The 14,484-nt window shown below is 47.9% G+C and overlaps 2 protein-coding genes across 2 annotated transcripts in view; both read left to right on the forward strand.

Moving 5' to 3' along the window:
* Positions 1 to 14,484, forward strand: part of LOC135896031 (zinc finger protein 658B-like) — a 181,353-nt gene that overhangs the window by 42,571 nt on the left and 124,298 nt on the right. The window lies entirely within an intron of this gene.
* The window catches only part of LOC139049250 (zinc finger protein 436-like), a 30,885-nt gene continuing 16,412 nt past the window's right edge, over positions 12 to 14,484 (forward strand). The window contains exons 1-2 of the mRNA XM_070524621.1: positions 12 to 286; positions 5,272 to 5,420. Of these exons, the coding sequence (XP_070380722.1) occupies positions 12 to 286; positions 5,272 to 5,420 (424 nt within the window). The remainder of the gene's footprint in view (positions 287 to 5,271; positions 5,421 to 14,484) is intronic.

Consider the following 14,484-nt stretch of genomic DNA (forward strand, 5'->3'; position numbering starts at 1 on the left):
ATGCGAATGTGATGAAGCTGGGGGCAGCGTCACAGAGGCCTCGGAAGTCCTTCGAGCCCATGCACAGTGGTCCCATAGTGACCCCACCCACCCCCGTGGTGGAAGCAACCAGTGCTTCTCCATCATCGTCGAAGGGCCTGCTGACACTAGTTCCGCAGGGCCATAAAAATCAAATGAACCCCGAGGCCCGAGACACATGTTTCGGCGCCCAACTCTCGGTCGTCCAGCGCTTCAGAGAGAGTGATGGAGGTCGACCCAAGAACCCTGGTGTCATCAACGCCGAAGGGCAAGCGCTCTCTCGAGCTCCTAAACAGGGACAAAGTCCCAATAACCATACTAAATAAAAAAGCGATAAGCTAAAGGTTGTCGTTCGTTTGTGTCAGCCTTCTTTAGATCCATCTTACCTAACTAACATCTTTATCTCCTATTCACACAGAAGGCCATTTTTTACCTTTAAATTTCATAATGTCTTTCATTATGCACTTGAATTGCACAGGTGCCTAACATAACTTAGGTGACATCAAAGACCTGTTATTTAACTTCTCTCCTGTAACCTTATGCTTACAGGAAACAAACCTAGGCGAAAAACAAAAATATTTAAAGAAGTTTCACTGTTGTATGGCGCGACAGTACTCAGGTGAACTGGCTTTCGGGTGGTGTAGCTATTGTTCTGCAGGGCGGTATTGCAGCTAGAGAAGTTCCCATTAACAGTCACATAGAAGCCGTTGCTGTCACCGTTATAGCTCACAAAACCATCACCATTTGTTCACTGTATATTCCGCTTCACATCCATTTTACTACTAAACATTTAGAAAATTTAACAGCTCAATTACTGGAGCCATTTATTTTAGTAGGAGACTTTAATGCTCACTGTACTCTTTGGGGCAGTATCAAAATGGACCAAAGAGGGCAGCTTCTTGAAGATTTGAGTCTGTCAAATGATGTCTGCTTTTTAAATTCAGGTGCACCATATTTTTCACCGACTTTCCACACCTTTAGTTGTTTAGATTTAGCTTTTTGCTCACCATTTCTTTTTAACGATGGGAAGCCCTCGACACGTCTTATGGTAGTGATACCTTGCCCGCAGTTATCAAACTTTTATCATCGCCACCAACCTTAGTAACTAGGCCACGTCGGTGAAAAGTACAGCTCACTGAGTTGCTGGTTTTCATGGAGAACGCAAAACTGGAAGTCTTTTTGCCCGAACTAAGCATTGAAAGACTTAACCAAAAGATCACTGAGATCATAATCTCAGCGGCACAAAAGGCAATACACCAGTCGTCTGGTGTTGTGCGCAAAAGACTAAATCTCTGGTGGACAAGTGAGTGTACCGAAGCCATAAAAGAACAAAATAAGGCCTGGAGAATCCTACGGAAGTAGCCCACTTATAGCAGCCTTCTAAATTTCAAACAGGCCAAAGCCAAAGCACACTTTACTTGAAGGAAGGCAGAGAAATCATCGTGGCAGAAATACATATCTTTAATCAATAGTAGAGTCAAATCAAAACGAATGTTGGACCAGGTGAGGAAATTTAAAGGAGAGTACACATCATTCACAGTACCACTACTTACATGTCCAGGCACACAAACAATACTACAGGACCAGGCCAACTTATTAGGTGAATGCTTTTACGTCTCCAGCTCAGCAAACTACTCGAATTCATTCTAATAATATAAAGATTCGGCAGAGAAACAGAGACTGCCCAGTACAGGGGCTTCAAATGTAATTTATAATAACGCCCTCACATTGCAAGAATTGAACAGAGTTCTCTTTGCCAGTAAGAAAACGGCAACAGGTTTTGACCACATCCATTACACAATGCTGGCACACCTATCTCAAGCATCAGTAGAAACACTTCTTAAATTTTTCAGCAAAGTATGGGAATTTGGAGTAATGTCTACATATTGAAAAAAAATGCAGTAGTGGTGCCTTTTTTGAAATGAGGTAAACCCGCAATATCCCCAAGCAGCTACAGACCCATTGCACTAACAAGTTGTCTAGCTAAACCCTACAAGAGTATCATAAACATAACTCACATTCATCCTTGAATCAAGAACCCTAATAGACATGCACCACTGCAAATACAAAAAGGACTGCTCGACAACTGACCACCTCGTTCGACTAGAACATGAAGTGTGTAACGGGTTTCTACACAAACAACACTGTCTCGCAGTTTTCTTCGATTTAGAAAAAGTGTATGATACCACGTGGCGATATGGAATTTTAAGAGACCTGGCTGACTTGGGAGTTCATGGCAGAATGCTAAACTGTGTCTGATTTCTTGACAAATAGAAGATTTCAGGTGCGTCTCGGCAGAATACTTTCATGCACATTTACATAAGCAGATGGCGTTCCACAGTGTTGCATTCTGAGCACGACACTCTTCATACTCAAAATGAAGTCTGCTAATAAGATCATCCCATCGTCTTTTATGCACTCAATATATGTCGATGACTTGCAAGTGGCTTGCCGCGCCTCAAATCTACTCACTTGTGAAAGACAACTACAAATAATGATAAATAAACTCGCACAATGGGCTAACAAAAATGGATTCCGTTTTTCAGCAGACAAAACTGTTACAGTTCTCTTCTCCCAGAAGCGAGGGTTACACTGCAATCCAGTTCTCACATCGGATGGTACAACGTTGCCAGTCAAAGAAGACCACACATTTTTAAGCATAACGTTTGACACAAAGCTGAACATAGGAAGCCCACACTAACACAACAAAAATTCAAGCAAATAAAGCACTAATTATCCTCAAGGTGTTATCGCACCAGCACTGGGGTTCTGACCAAACTTGTCTACTACACATATACCGGTCCCTTATACGTAGCATCCTCGACTACGGTATTGTGGTTTATGGTGCAGCTAGGCAGTCATACATCAAGTGACTTGATCCAGTTCACAATCTCGGCCTACGACTGGCAAGCGGTGCCTACAGAACATCGCCTGTCCCAAGTTTGTACCGTATTTACTCGCATAATGACTGCACATGCGTAATGATCGCACCCCGAACTTGTTGCAGCGATATGTCGTGTGCTAAGTCTAGCTAATGATGATCGCACTTACTTTCTGTCGAATGCTAAACGAACGACTCTTGAAGATTTTTTAAGCGGTCTGCACGCAACCAGCATTCTTAAGCAGATGCCCCATTTCATTCCTTTCATCACTTTCCGCACTTCTATGGAAGAAAAGGCTACAACCGAACGTGCCTGAGCTTTATTATTTGTAGGCATCATAATCGGTTTGGTCAACACCAACATACAAGGCACCTTTCAATTCTCGTCTGCACTCGTGGGCACGCAACTAATCGCGAGCGGCAAAAATAGTGGCCACGTTTGCACTGATACATTAGAAGTCTACCCTAATTATATGCTGACACTTTTAGCACAGCTAAGATATTCACCCTCCCTTAGCAGAAACCTACCTTATTAGGATAGCAGTGAAGACAAATTCTGCAGTTTCCGCAGCATGCCCGCCATGGGTTTCTGTCAGCTAAGCGCGCCCATCTCTGTTTCTGTCCACTCAAAGTGGACACGGCTGTGTTATTGTTGCAAACTTGCCGGTATTAACGATATTATTCATTACTGATATGGAAGAAACTGTTTCAATGCGCGTAATGTACTTAAGAGAAGAAAAATACTTGCGTTCGGCGTGTTCGGCTTGCTCCAGCGGCCGCGATTTTTGTTTTGATGTCCCGTACTGATAGCAGCAGCCACATGCTTGTTGACCCGTTTTTATCCCGCAGCAAATGCGGGATTAAAAAAGAAAATGTTTCATTTCACGGGACATTTAACCCGCATAATGCTCGCACCCATGAATTTGCGTCAAAGTTTTTGGCAAAAAAGTGTGATCATTATGCGAGTAAATACGGTACGTTGACTGCAATGAGCATTCCTTACAGCACTGCAGAGCACAACTTACACTTTCCTATGTACTGAGAATTTGGTCATCACCACAACATATACGCTACAGCATCATAACACAGTGAAAATTATGGGTACAATACAGAAACCAACCCAACATGGTTCGGCCACTTGTCTTACGACACGCAGAATACTGTCAGAGTTATGATGTTCCTCATCAGGTCCTGCAGGTTTCTGAAAGGCCACCAAGATCGCCCCCATGGTACAACTTTTCACAACTATGTGACTGGACACTAACACATTTAAAGAAAAAGAATGTTCCATAAGAACACATAATGCAAGAGTTTCGAGCTATTCAAGAAAAATATTAAAGTTACAGAGTATGTTACACTGATGGGCTTAAAACACGACAATACGTAGGTGTTGGAATCCTAAAAAAAATTTGGAAAATAGCATTCAGATATATAATCTTTCTTCTGTCTTTACTACTGAAGATTATGCAATATGGATGGCAGTAAAAAAATTAACCGCCGACAAGCAGATGAATGCTATCATATATACCGATTCGCTGAGCACACTCAGAGCTCTAAACCTTAACTCCGTGTCTGAACCTCTGCTTGGCGATATCCTAAACATTGTGGCCTATAATAAATACAGAAGAACCATACGATGCTGCTGGGTCCCAAGCCATGTTGGGATACCAAGGAATGAAGCAGCAGATAGATGCACATTCAATGCAGCACAAGAAGGCATAAGTCACAATACTTTCACACAGCGACAGTATCCAAGCGATTCATAAGGCCCTGGCATCAAAGTGGCAACTAGAATGGGACTTTTGCATAAATAACAAATCACACATAATAAAACCCTTGCTTGGCGAGTAGAAGTCATGCAGTCACCAGCAACGCTTCTATGAGGTGATCCTATGCAGACTCCGAATTGGGCATACACATCTGACGCACAATTTTCCACTTCAAAACGAAAACCCGCTAACTTGCGAGAAGTGCCATGAACCACTTGCAGTAATGCACATTTTTATGACATGTCCACATATTGAAGCACAGAGATGGAAGCTTTTACAGAATCTCTATAACTTACACATACCTTTACACCCCGCCTCAATATTTGGAGATGATCCGCTAGTGCCCTTCACTGATTTGTTGAGCTTTTTAGAAGAAACCTGTTTTTGCACAGACTATAAAGTAATGCAGCTTTCGTTGCTTGAACATTTGATTTCTTAATATTATCATGATATCATCGAGCGATGCTCAAGGGACGAGCCGCCGCGAGAACGACGACGAAGTGGGCGCGGGCGAGTGTCGGCCTGGTGGCCTGGCTCCAGTGTAAATACCCTGTATATAGCCTCTTTCATCTGTGTTTTTCCACATGTAACATTGTGGTGGAGGTCAGTGATCTCCGTCCTCACCACGGAACTCCGGAGGGGTCGGTACATCGAGCTTGTCACCATGCCTCCCGGTGACGAGCCCGCCTCATCAACGGGTTCGGCTTGTCCGACTGCTCCAATCTTCATGGTTGCCCAACATCGCGACCCTGGTGTGTTCTCTGGCCTGGAGGGAGAGGACGTTGACGAATGGATCAAGATCTATGAACACGCCAGTGCTAATAACAGCTGGGATCCAACGATCATGCTTGCCAGTGTCATCTGTTATCTCCGCGGCACGCCACGCGTGTGGCATCAAACGCATGACCACGAGATAAATAGTTGGGACAGTTTTTAAGAAAAGCTCAGGGAACTGCTCGGCGACGCCATTGGGCGCAAGGCTGCCGCGAGAAAGGCTCTTGCGTCTCGTGTTCTGACATCTACAGAGCCGTACATTTCGTACATCTTCGACGTGTTGGCTCTCTACCGCAAAGCTGACGATACGATGTCTGAAGCAGATAAAGTGTCGCATGTGCTAATAGGCATCGCCGACGATGCCTTCAATTTGCTTGTTTTCGGTCACATCTCGACTATCGACGCCATCATCAAAGAATGCCGTCGCGTTCAACAAGCTAAGAGCTGCCGTATCACATATCATATCATGTGGCTACACAACACTGCTGCTACGTCGACATGTGAGGGTCCACCGCGTCAGACCACCCCCTGTGACGATGCAACCCGTATTGTTCGCCGCGACCTCGAGGCCGCCTATTTGCCAGCTTTCTCCGCGAGGCCTCCCGATCCACCAGCAACCACGATTGCGCTGATTCAGGCCGTCGTCAGATAGGAATTTTAGAACATGGGCCTCAACTCCGTGTGTTCATCGTCTCCAACCACGGTTCCCCAGTTCTCTAGCAGCCCTCCTCCTCCCCGGCAGTCTTTTTCTGCCACATCTCGCCGTAACCCGTCCGAATGGCGTACCCCTGATGACAGGCCGATCTGCTTCCACTGCTGTCGCATCGGCCACATCGCTCGTCACTGCCGCAATTGATGGCCACCACGTCCTCGGGTATACACCGCTGCTCATTCCCGCCCCTTTGGACCTTCTATTCCCTATACCACCCGCCACGAACTCATTGCCGCTGATGCTCCTGCACCGAACCTTCGCTACAGCCGCTCTCCCTCACCTCGACGCCATCAGTCTTGTTCGCCCCAACCCCGTCGCTTCTCTCCGTCGCCTATCGCCTCCCGGATCCAGCCGGAAAACTAGGCACTGCAGCTTCTGAAGGTGAAGCTGCGTTGTCCACCCTGCCCTCAAATCCTCTGCTCACGCTATACACGAACCAAAACCCTCTTGACGTTGACGGCTATCCTGTGACAGCACTCGTCGATACAGGTGCGCATATTTCTATTATTTGTGCTGCATTCCGACGACGACTGAAGAAACTCCTCACCCCAGTGTCGGCACGCGTCCTCCGCGTTGCGGATGGCGGTACTGTGCCTGTCATCGGCATGTGTACGACACGTGTCAGCATCGCCGGCCGCCACACTACTGTCCTCTTCACTGTGATTGCTCATTGCCCCCACGACCTCATTCTCGGCCTCGATTTTCTCTCCGCGCATTCTGCTCTTATTGACTGCTCTTCGAGTACCCTTCGCCTTGAGTTGCCGATTCTTGCAGAACCTTCTGACACACCCCGGTGCCGGCTACGCCCCACCGGCTTTATTCGCCTGCCGCCAAAATCAATAGCCTATATTGAACTCATGTCTTCCCCACAAGTCCCTGATGGCGAGTACCTCGTCACTCCTCTGCCCGACATTCCACTACAGTAAGACGTTACCGTGCCTCACAGTATACTTACTATTACTGCGAACCGCACTTTCATGCCTATCTTTAACTTTGGATTGGCAAAGCAAATTCTACCGCAAGGTAGAATTGCCTTGCCAACATTGATTGTCTCGGCGACCATCATGTGGCAACTTTATCGACCGATGCTTCTTGCGATCTTAACAGGCCCATCGTGCCAGCGTCGGCCGCCGATCCCAAGATACAGAAAATGGTTGCGACGGACCTGTCTTCTGCGCAGGCTGAGGACCTTTACCAACTATTATCGTCCTACAGAGATATTTTCGACTTCAACGATCGCCCTTTAAGCCAGACGCTCGCGGTCAAGCATCGGATTCTTAGTGGCGATGCTACTCCTATTCACCGACGACCGTATCCGCCAAGTAATTCAAAGTGAAGTCAACAAAATGCTAGACAAAAACATCATTGAGCCTTCTTCGAGTCCCTGGGCGTCACCTGTAGTGTCGGTTAAGAAGAAGGATGGCACGTGGCGCTTCTGTGTAGACTACCGGCATCTGAGCTACATTACTAAGAAGGACGTCTACCCGCACCCACGTATAGACGACGCCCTTGACTGCCTCCACGGTTCCAGCTATTTCTGTTCTATTGATCTTGGTTCTGGATACTGGCAGATTGCTGTTGACGATATGGACAGAGAAAAAACTCGTTCATCACACCTGATGGCCTATACCAATTTTAAGTAATGCCGTTTGGATTATGCAATGCCCCTGCCACCTTTGAGCGTATGATGTACTCCTTGCTCCGTGGTTTCAAATGGTCCACATGTCTGTGCTAGCTCGACGACGTCATCGTCTTTTCGCCCACGTTCGACACTCACCTGGAGCGTCTAACAGCTATACTTGATGTATTTCGAAAGGCGAAGCTGCAACTTAACTCGTCGAAATGTCGTTTCTGCCGCCGCCAAATTACTCTTCTGGGCCATCTCGTTGATGCTTCTGGAGTACACACTGATCCCGACAAAACTCGTGCTGTCCGAGACTTTCCGGTTCCGAAGACAGCCGCAGACGTTCGACGTTTTGTCGGGCTATGCTCGTATTTTGGTCGTTATGTTCAAGATTTCGCGGCGATTGCTAGACTTCTCACTAATCTTTTGTAGGAAGGCGTAAAAATTCTCGTGGGGCACTGCTGAAGCCGCCGCCTTCTCTCGTCGCGTCACTCTTCTCTCCTCACCACCCATTCTCGCCCACTTCGACCCTGATGCCCCTACAGAATTATGTACAGATGCCAGCGGTCACTGCGTAGGTGCCGTCTTAGCCCAGCGTCAGCGTGGCCAGGATCGCGTTATTGCTTATGCGAGCCGGCTCCTCACACCATCGGAGCGCAACTACAGTAAAAGCTCGTTAATTCGAACCGCAAGGGGAAGCCGATCAGTTCGAATTAACGAAAGTTCGAACTAACGAAAGTGAAGGAGAGCAACAGTACACTGTGATTTGGAAGCAGTAGGGCATATCAGAAATTTGGCGAGTCAAAAAGTGATGGCGTGTGCCGTGGGCCCACGCCATCTTCGAGTCGAAGCTCTGGGTCCGACTGTGCCACACCACCGATGTCCAATGAAACCAACGTTAGCCGAGGCTTAACACCATCACAATGAATCGCGACGGCCGATGCCTCCTAAGCTGAAAACAGAGGCGCATAACTGATGAAGACTGCCGAGACAAAGACGCTGAACATGTGAAGGTGGCGAAGGCCCTGATTCGTTGGTTCTTGATTGCAAGCGCAGCTGCGACGTACTTAATTCGCTGTGTTTTGGCGCTTGTCGTGCCATCTCCGCACAGCATTAGCGGCTGTACAAGATTTGCGAAGCCTCCGAGATTCGCAACGGGCAAGAAGGCTCGGAGGTTACGTAGAACGGAGAGGCGGCAGCCGCCGCTGCCTTCTGGCTGACCCCGCGTCGGTTAGATTTTTTTCCGATTTTGCCTTCTCTCGCCGTTCTCTGCGTTTCGGAGGCAATACAGCCTTGTGTGTAGGCAGTAGGCGCGTTTCTCTGGCCGTGTGCCTGGCGAGCGTAGTTCGAATTATCCGTGAGGGAACCTTCTCGTGTTCGAATTAACGGACTTCTTTATACATCGACTTCTGTGGAGCTTGGCCGGACCAAATCGTACAGTTCGAATAATCCATAAATTCGAATTATTGAAGTTCGAATTAACGAGCTTTCACTGTATTCCATTACGGAATGAGAATGCCTTGCTGTAGTCTGTGTGGTTGCGATGTTCCGTCCTTACTTCTACGGTCACCCCTTTTCCGTAGTCACTGACCATCATGATCTCTGCTCGCTGTCATCCTTAAAAGATCCTACAGGCAGGCTTGGTCGATGGGCTTTGAGACTACAAGAATTTTCGTATTCCGTGGTCTACAAGTCTGCCGCCTGCACCAAGACTCTGACAGCTTGTCGCGTTAGCCTGTTGACGACCCTTGACTCCCCCAATATTACCAGTGCTGCTTGTGTATTCTCTGTGTCGCAGCTGCTTCATTTCGCCGACGAGCAACGTCGTGACGCCTACATCAGAGCACTCATCGACCGTTTTGAACACTGTCTGGCCGATGCCACTCTACGCCTCTTCGTCCTCCGCGACGGTACTCTGTACCGGTAACATTCGTCCGGACGGCTCTGAGTTCCTACTTGTCATTCCTAAACACTTCCGCTCAACCGTTCTAGAAGAGCTCCACGACGCACCAACGGCAGGACACGTCGGCGTATCTCGAACTTGTAACCATGTACGGCGCCGTTTTTTCTGGCCGGGCCTTGCCCGTTCTGTACGACGCTACGTCGCCGCTTGTGAACTTTGCCAACGACGCAAGAAGCCTTCCCATCCCCCTCTGGTAACCTGTAGCATGGCCTTAGTCGCTCTTGCGCCATTAAACCGAAACTAACTAACCACCTTTAAAATGACGCGTTTATGGTCACTGCCTATGCTACTATACCCTTCCTCGTCAATGACCATTTCTCTCAACTAATCATTAATTCCTTCTATCAGCCGGCAGTAATCGTAGCCCGTAGCCCATAGAATCAATGTATCAGAACGTCAAAAACTTCGGACGCAAGAACTCTTCGACGTCCGTTTTTCCGGACGTTTTGCCTTAACCGCAGGTCCGAAACGGCGTTAATCGAAGCCACCACCGCTGCCGTTTTGATTACCTCGCCGCCTCGAACCGGCGCTCTCTCATGCAGATCCGCTGGCAGGCGTAGCCACCACTGCAGCAACGCTAGGCCTAGCTGCTTCGACGTTCGCTATGAAGCTTCTTGCCATTGGGTGTCGTGTTTTTTATTGAACGAATTCGCTGCTGTCAGCAATGCTACGGACTCTGCCTTTGTGGTCTTCGCGATTGGCTTAGAAGCTTGGAAAGGACAGTGCGTTGCATAATGCCGGTTCCCGAAAGTTAGCTTCGCCTCCGTACGGAAATGTTACTTGGTGTAGCATACGTAAAAGTATTGCAGTGAATCATAACAAGCGTGGGAAGCGGCTATGCCACCGGACACAGTATGTATTCCTTAATTATACGCGCGTGCACCCGGTCTCCCCTGTCACAGTACGAGCACCGATATGCCTAATACGTGTACTGACAGGCCCTCAGAGCGTTTTCGAATTTGCCTATGGCGGTTTGAGCCCTTAAGGGCAGTAAATTACATGCGTTTATTTTTTCCAACTGGCCGATTTTTCGGACGTTTTGGCGGCCCCTAGGGAGTTCGGAAAATCGGACGTGGACTGTGCAATTGACCAAGATGATGCTTCAAATGGTCCGTGGGGCGAACGAGGGGCGGAAGGAGGACAAGAACAGAAAGGACCTATGCAGTGAGGAAAGAACGGGAAAGGAAGCGTGCTTCCGCCGTTTTGAAGGATTTTGAGCTCAAAAAACAATGTTGGTTGATGCCGAGATACAGGTGTCCCTCATCCAAGCCAAAATAAACTTTTTGAAACAGTGAAACACAACACTGAGGCGTCATGCGCAGGCTGAGAGTATGTTAGGGCAGTGGAGGTTGACTTGCGAGCTGTTGAAAGTCTAAATTGTGACAAATTTCGGGCCTCATACCACTGAGCTTGCTATCAATTGATAGAAATAGCTCATATTCGAAAATATTTGCCTCTGTATGCATCTCCTTTTCATTAATATTTGAGAATCTCCGACTCGATTTGCAATTTTTTTCAAACACGTTTTATTTGCTGTGCTTTTTACTAACCCCTCCCGTCTATTCTCTTTTTTGCATTACATAAACACCACTTCTTAGTATTCAAATTGGATTAAGTCGTTCTTTTTTTATAGAAAATTCATATGAGAGAGTGACAGCACCGGGTGATATGGTTTCAGCCCGTCTTGACATAAAACATAGTTCTGCGTCACTCTGGGAGTCTTGCAAAGGCACTCAGGGAAAACCTGGAAAACTCAGGGAATTTGGAAATGTCAACTTGGTAGACACCGTGTACAACGTCGAAACGTTTCTCTCGGCTCATAGTCCATATAGCCTCATTAGTAGCCACTATGGCTCTTTGTACGTTACTGTCACGTGCAGGCACATCCGGCACCATGCACACCACGATCTGCACCTGAGGGGACAGCTTATACAAGTCGTCTGCCTCCTTTGCCAACGGCTGGGCTAGTCCTGCCTTTTTTTGTTTGGGACGTTATTTAGCCCACCTGTGACTACGACATAGTCGCGTCCGTGGGCTATTCCCGCAAGCTTTGCTTTTGCTTGCTCCATGGCAGTGCCTAATGTCACTCTTGGAATTATCCCTACCGCCACTCTTTTTTTCAGCTTTCACCCTCCCCACAGTTGCCTCTGAGCACCTAGCGAGGTTTGAGTCGCCGGCGATAATCATCCTTTCACTCTATCCTATTTCCGAGGCCTCTCCCTGCTTCCCTTTGTCATGCTTTTCTGGTCGTGGTGGTGGTAAACCTTATTGAAAGTGGGAAGGGAAAAGGGGGCGGTTTCTGTGTGGGTTGGATTTGACAAGGGGCATTGACCTCTGCTTTTCATTTGTGGTCGCATCAAGATAGGTGAAGCTCTTTCCATGTACTCGCACCCTACTTTGCATACCTTCCGCGTGCTTTGTTGACACTCCCTCTCCTGTCATGTTGGCAGACTGCGTTGCATTGTTGCGAACATTCTCCTTCACGATGGCGGCCCTGTGCAGCTTTTCTTCAGTGGCTTGGTCTTTTTTCCACCACCTTCTCTCCATCACGCTCCAGCTCTTTGACCTGTTTCTCAAGCTCATCCTGGAAAGCCCCCATTTTCTTCAGCCTAGCATCGACATCACAGTGTCTGGCGATTGACATGATTTCCTCCCTGTTCTCATCCGGCCCCTTGTCTACCTTGGGGGACTCCTCCCTGTAACACTGCACGCTTTACCGTCTTTCTTGCCATGTGTTGCACTTCGCTTTTTCTAATACAAACACCGAAGATTTCAGAGCATGTGCCTTCTAGCAAAGTCCTATACGCACATAATCTAGATCCTTAAAATGCTGCAAAGTAGTTATCACCAATGATTTAGAAGCAATGAATGCCGCACAGACTTAAAGGGAAGCTGAAACACTTTTCGAAAAAAAATGAGTTCTCTGCAGCATTCTACAGTTTTGAGTCCCCTGAACACGAATATCACGTTCAAAAAGGGCGGAAACAAGTGCAAGCGGCTGTTTTTTCATGAAAACGCGCACCAGCGCCTCAGGGTATCGCGCGAACGCCGCTGTTGCCCGTGATTGGTCGGAGCCGCTGTGACTTCAATGGCGGCAGTCGCTGGTTGGCGCCGCCGTTTCAGAGCGTAGCACCATGGTAGCACGCTGTTCTGTTCTGGCTTCATAGCTGAGTTGTAAGCATTATGGAACGTTCTCGCTGTCTCGGACAGCTTGTATTTCCGCCGTACATGTTCGAACTGACAGCCGATACGGAATATGATGGCGGCAACGACGATGTGTAGGGTGCCAAAAGCGAGAGCGATTTGTGCACCTTCTCGCGCGTTGGAAATCTTAGCTGTTACGTATGCTTATTTTTCATGTAGCTGCACCTTCCAATGACGGGAGAAAAATTGCGCTAAAGTGTCACTGGGAACTTGCTGCTGGAAGAATGCCGAAGCACTAACTTCTCATTAGATTGTAAACACGGGAACAATTCCGCGATGTCAAGCACCTTGCCGCTGCTTGTCAAAAGTCCCGTGGTTTTCTGAGCCTTGATACATGATCGTGAACATAAGTGCCGCGTTTCAAAGCGCGCACATGCAGTGCTGCGAGGTACAGTCATGGAAGTTGCTTATCATACATATGCAGATCGAGATGGCCAGGGAGATTATATGTGCAATATTCAGAATATGGTTCGACGACTTTACGATTGTGGCTCGATCAAGAATCGGTATGCGCGCTCCATGCTAGAGTTGATATAAAGATATTAGGCAGTTTTAGCACCGCCGTGTGGTAAACATGATAACTGCAACCGTACGTCGAATGTCACTAGGCAAGCCTATACTCCATTTCATACCTCAGGTGCAACGCTGTGGAAGCTACGCACGAAGTCCGGTTACCAAAATTTATTACTGCGCGCGTTTCCGTCTATGGTTCGCAGCGTGCCAGCGGAGTTTGCTCGCGCGAGCATGCACGTGAAGCTGCCGCGACGGGCTGCAATTATAGAATGCCGAAAAGAAAATTGATTTAAAAGAACGTGTTAGCAGCCGTATAAGTACACGGACTGTTTCTATGGGTAAATTCTTTTTTTTTTCATTCAGAACTGAGCTTACATATGAAATGTTTTCTCAAAAATCGGGTCAAGAAACACCGAACTTTTTCTAAGTGCGAACGCAGCCACTGCAAGAAGTATCTCAAGCCTCCAGAGCGTTGCACCTGATGTATGAAACGGAGTATAGCAACGCTAGCAACAACGCGTTTCCACATTTGTCGTAAGGCTATCCGGCTATCGCGGAAATGTTCCGAGCACAGCGCAGTTGATTTCCTCGGCACGAACTTATCTCTCCTCACCGCACTGCGCTGCAAGCTTCTTGTGCTTCGGGACAAGAAGCTTACAGCTGAATGCTGCACAGAACGAGGCTGAATGCTGCACAGAACGAGGGCATGTTGGGCGCCCTGTAGGCACTTACGCAGCACAGAAGGAAAGAACAGTTTACGAAAATCGCAAAACAAACGTGAGCGGCGGCGGCGGTGGTGGCGGCAAAGCTCTCGTAGCGTCGTTCAGTAAAGCGCAGGACGGAAAGAGGCATGCCAGCACGCCGGTCCGGCAGCTTGGTCCCCGCCAGTGACGTCACTCTCGCCGGTTTTCTCCTCTGTCAACCACCTCACCCGGCGCTCCGGGAAGGGATGGGGGCGTGTCCGCGGGGGTGATTTAGAAAGCGATTTCCGCCCCTTATAATAACAAAACGAAGAAAAAAAATTTC

This window comes from Dermacentor albipictus, chromosome 8 (genome assembly GCF_038994185.2).
Source record: "Dermacentor albipictus isolate Rhodes 1998 colony chromosome 8, USDA_Dalb.pri_finalv2, whole genome shotgun sequence".
Lineage (NCBI taxonomy): Eukaryota > Metazoa > Arthropoda > Arachnida > Ixodida > Ixodidae > Dermacentor > Dermacentor albipictus.